General features: G+C 43.7%; 2 protein-coding genes across 2 annotated transcripts; one reads left to right on the top strand and one right to left on the bottom strand.

The window, feature by feature from the left end:
- Positions 1–217: 217 nt before the first annotated feature.
- Positions 218–1252, bottom strand: LOC136970442 (uncharacterized). Its single transcript, XM_067264874.1, has one exon. It carries the CDS (start codon positions 1250–1252, stop codon positions 218–220), a length of 1035 nt encoding a protein of 344 aa, XP_067120975.1.
- Positions 1253–1364: 112 nt separating this feature from the next.
- LOC136970441 (uncharacterized) lies at positions 1365–4093 on the top strand. The gene is made up of 2 exons (XM_067264873.1): positions 1365–1574; positions 2144–4093. The coding sequence occupies exons 1-2, from the start codon at positions 1365–1367 to the stop codon at positions 4091–4093; spliced, it is 2160 nt and encodes a 719-aa protein (XP_067120974.1).
- Positions 4094–4272: the final 179 nt, after the last annotated feature.

Here is a 4272-nt window from a genome sequence, read left to right as displayed (position 1 = left end):
TACACCGGATTAAACTAATAAAACCTACTTAAAGCCTGTTACCGGTGGGGTTCGCTGAAAATCGTTACAAACGTTTTCGAACTATAAAGTTCTTCTTCAGGTAACTGACGACCGTTAATCGAATGCAATTCGAATAAAATCCTAATGGAATACGATTCCGAATTCTATCGCTTGGATCGTTGACGTCATCCAGGCATGCGCTCTTACCGGCTGTGTACTATCTTAAGTTCTTGTTTATGAGTGCTTGCCATGCCGTTGACAGGGCGATTTCGTCCTTATTGTTGATGCAGTTATCTTCCTTGAGATTAGCCTTATATATGCACAGAGCTTCCAGCCATCTAAGATGGTTTACGCATTGAGTTGTGTGTATTATTTTGGCTTGATTGAGAAAAGGTTCTATTTCCGGATCCGAGGCATAGATAGCAAGAGCGGTGGTTGACCTCGCGTGTAAAATATCACTCTCGTGTTCTTTTAGTCTTACTTCCAGGGAGCGCTTCGTGGATCCTACGTAGATTAGACTTCTGTCTGTTCTATGGTCCATAATCGGGATGGAGTATACGCCCGGAAGTCGTTCCTTGTTGGAAATGTCTTTACCGTTCTTTAATATATCCGAAATTGTAGCGCATCTTCTGTAGGCTATGCGTATATTCTTTTTCTTAGCTATTGATCTGTATATTGCTTCAAGATATGGATTATATGTGACCGGTATGAGATTAGGTCTAACCTCCTCGTGAAGCTGTTTAGGTTGTGGATCTTGGCTATTGTGTTTGCGGATCAATTTACTTGCAATCCCTTGGTAACCATGTTTCTCGGCTATGTGATGTATACGATTCAGTTCGGCTTGTAAAGAGCTCTGGGATGACGAGTGTGTATAAGCTCTCTTAATTAAAGCGTTAAATGCTGCTGTTTTATATTGCGGCGGGTCGCAGGATCCTGCCGGTATATAGAGATGTTCTGCCTCTGGTTTACGGTAGACCTCTGTGTGGATGGACGTTTGGTCGATTTTGATGTTGATGTCGAGGAAATGCGCTTCCGTAACGTGTGCTTGGTCTATCTCTAGGGTCATGCCGTAAGGATTATCATTGAATGCCCCGACAAACTCTGATATGTCTGGTTTCCGTCTCCACAGGATGAGAATATCATCTATGTATCTTTTATATAGTAAGATGTTCGGTGAATACTTCGTGATGATCTTAGATTCCAATTGCCTCACCACCATCTCACATAGATCTCCTGCGATGGGGCTGCCCATCGGGACCCCTCTACCTTGGGCATATGTGACCCCCTTGAATTGGAAAAAGGAGTTATAACATAATAGATGCGCCAATTCTAAAACCTGTTGATGCAGAGAGCTGTCATTTACGATGTTAAAGAGTTTGTCTCTAAGGGCGCAAAATACCGGCGGTAGTTTGATTGACGGGTATAACGACTTAAAGTCCAACACTGTTATGAAGCCGGGAGATGCTGGTAACTTTCCGAGTTTGGATAATAGTTCCGCTGGGTTCGTCAGAGCATATGGGTATCCTTCCAAGTCGTTCGATAGTAGCTTATGTGCGCGTCTCTCCAGTTCAATGGTTGGAGCTCTCGCTTTGTCAATAACGGGTCTTAACTGTTGACCCGGTTTGTGGGTCTTCGCGAAGGCGAAGATCCTAGGACTGTCCGGAGAATCTATTACGATATTCCTTAATCCAAGTAGCGTGTTAGCTCACGTATTAATTAGCGATGCCGGCTAATAGCTACAAGCGAACGCTCATACGACTATACGTATCGGCCGTAATCTGAGCAACGAAAGTCGTATCTGGCTTCTTGCCTAACTAAGCATAAGCCAGATACGACTTTCTGAGAGAATGCAAAAACGAAAAAGTACTACCTATGTCGTTTTTCCGAATTCGACTCCCTCCGGGTAGTGAACCTTTGCTGCCAAAAATACAGAGTATGTGCTTGAACCGAGCAATACGCATAACGAGGAAGCAAATATACTCCAACATCGCAGAGCTGATCAAGATTGAGAACGCACTGTTTGATCGGAACCCCTACTTGTTATCCCAGGAAAACATACGGCTAGTAACCATACAAGAAAAGCTCGAGGATCTCATTGAAGAAGAGATATAATCGAAAACTCAGGTGGATCTTTCGATTGCAGACACCACGAAAACCGCGACAACCCTCATTCCCGTACCTCGTGTGGGACGACTTGAAGATACCCGATTACGCTCACAAAGTCTTGAGCTTGGGTCCCAAATTTGCACCCACACCGTCTACAGAAGAAATAAACACCATTCCGGAATTAGAATCCCTGATAACAGGTTTAACGCAGGTGGAGAAGGAATACTTTAGATGGAAAGCCACACACAAACTTAAAAATTCCAAGCAGCCTCAGGACAGCAAACGAATAAAATATAACGTGGAACGCACAAAAAGATGGATGCAACAAAATAAAGTCACCTTAGTCAGAGCCGACAAAAGCCATTCTTTCGTTCTCATGAAGCGGGATACGTACAATAGTCGTATAGAGGAACATATTAACAGCACTCAATGCACCAGGGCTCCCATTAATGCCATAGATGGCTTACAGGCGAAAGTCAAAAGATTTTCCAACACGAAGTTAGCTAAACGCCTTGGATTAAGGAATATCGTAATAGATTCTCCGGACAGTCCTAGGATCTTCGCCTTCGCGAAGACCCACAAACCGGGTCAACAGTTAAGACCCGTTATTGACAAAGCGAGAGCTCCAACCATTGAACTGGAGAGACGCGCACATAAGCTACTGTCGAACGACTTGGAAGGATACCCATATGCTCTGACGAACCCAGCGGAACTATTATCCAAACTCGGAAAGTTACCAGCATCTCCCGGCTTCATAACAGTGTTGGACTTTAAGTCGTTATACCCGTCAATCAAACTACCGCCGGTATTTTGCGCCCTTAGAGACAAACTCTTTAACATCGTAAATGACAGCTCTCTGCATCAACAGATTTTAGAATTGGCGCATCTATTATGTTATAACTCCTTTTTCCAATTCAAGGGGGTCACATATGCCCAAGGTAGAGGGGTCCCGATGGGCAGCCCCATCGCAGGAGATCTATGTGAGATGGTGGTGAGGCAATTGGAATCTAAGATCATCACGAAGTATTCACCGAACATCTTACTATATAAAAGATACATAGATGATATTCTCATCCTGTGGAGACGGAAACCAGACATATCAGAGTTTGTCGGGGCATTCAATGATAATCCTTACGGCATGACCCTAGAGATAGACCAAGCACACGTTACGGAAGCGCATTTCCTCGACATCAACATCAAAATCGACCAAACGTCCATCCACACAGAGGTCTACCGTAAACCAGAGGCAGAACATCTCTATATACCGGCAGGATCCTGCGACCCGCCGCAATATAAAACAGCAGCATTTAACGCTTTAATTAAGAGAGCTTATACACACTCGTCATCCCAGAGCTCTTTACAAGCCGAACTGAATCGTATACATCACATAGCCGAGAAACATGGTTACCAAGGGATTGCAAGTAAATTGATCCGCAAACACAATAGCCAAGATCCACAACCTAAACAGCTTCACGAGGAGGTTAGACCTAATCTCATACCGGTCACATATAATCCATATCTTGAAGCAATATACAGATCAATAGCTAAGAAAAAGAATATACGCATAGCCTACAGAAGATGCGCTACAATTTCGGATATATTAAAGAACGGTAAAGACATTTCCAACAAGGAACGACTTCCGGGCGTATACTCCATCCCGATTATGGACCATAGAACAGACAGAGGTCTAATCTACGTAGGATCCACGAAGCGCTCCCTGGAAGTAAGACTAAAAGAACACGAGAGTGATATTTTACACGCGAGGTCAACCACCGCTCTTGCTATCTATGCCTCGGATCCGGAAATAGAACCTTTTCTCAATCAAGCCAAAATAATACACACAACTCAATGCGTAAACCATCTTAGATGGCTGGAAGCTCTGTGCATATATAAGGCTAATCTCAAGGAAGATAACTGCATCAACAATAAGGACGAAATCGCCCTGTCAACGGCATGGCAAGCACTCATAAACAAGAACTTAAGATAGTACACAGCCGGTAAGAGCGCATGCCTGGATGACGTCAACGATCCAAGCGATAGAATTCGGAATCGTATTCCATTAGGATTTTATTCGAATTGCATTCGATTAACGGTCGTCAGTTACCTGAAGAAGAACTTTATAGTTCGAAAACGTTTGTAACGATTTTCAGCGAACCCCACCGGTAA

This window comes from Centruroides vittatus, unplaced genomic scaffold (genome assembly GCF_030686945.1).
Source record: "Centruroides vittatus isolate TY-2023 unplaced genomic scaffold, ASM3068694v2 contig_1979, whole genome shotgun sequence".
NCBI lineage: Eukaryota > Metazoa > Arthropoda > Arachnida > Scorpiones > Buthidae > Centruroides > Centruroides vittatus.
Note: the sequence above shows the minus strand (reverse complement) of the source record. Positions and strands in the feature narration are given on the sequence as shown.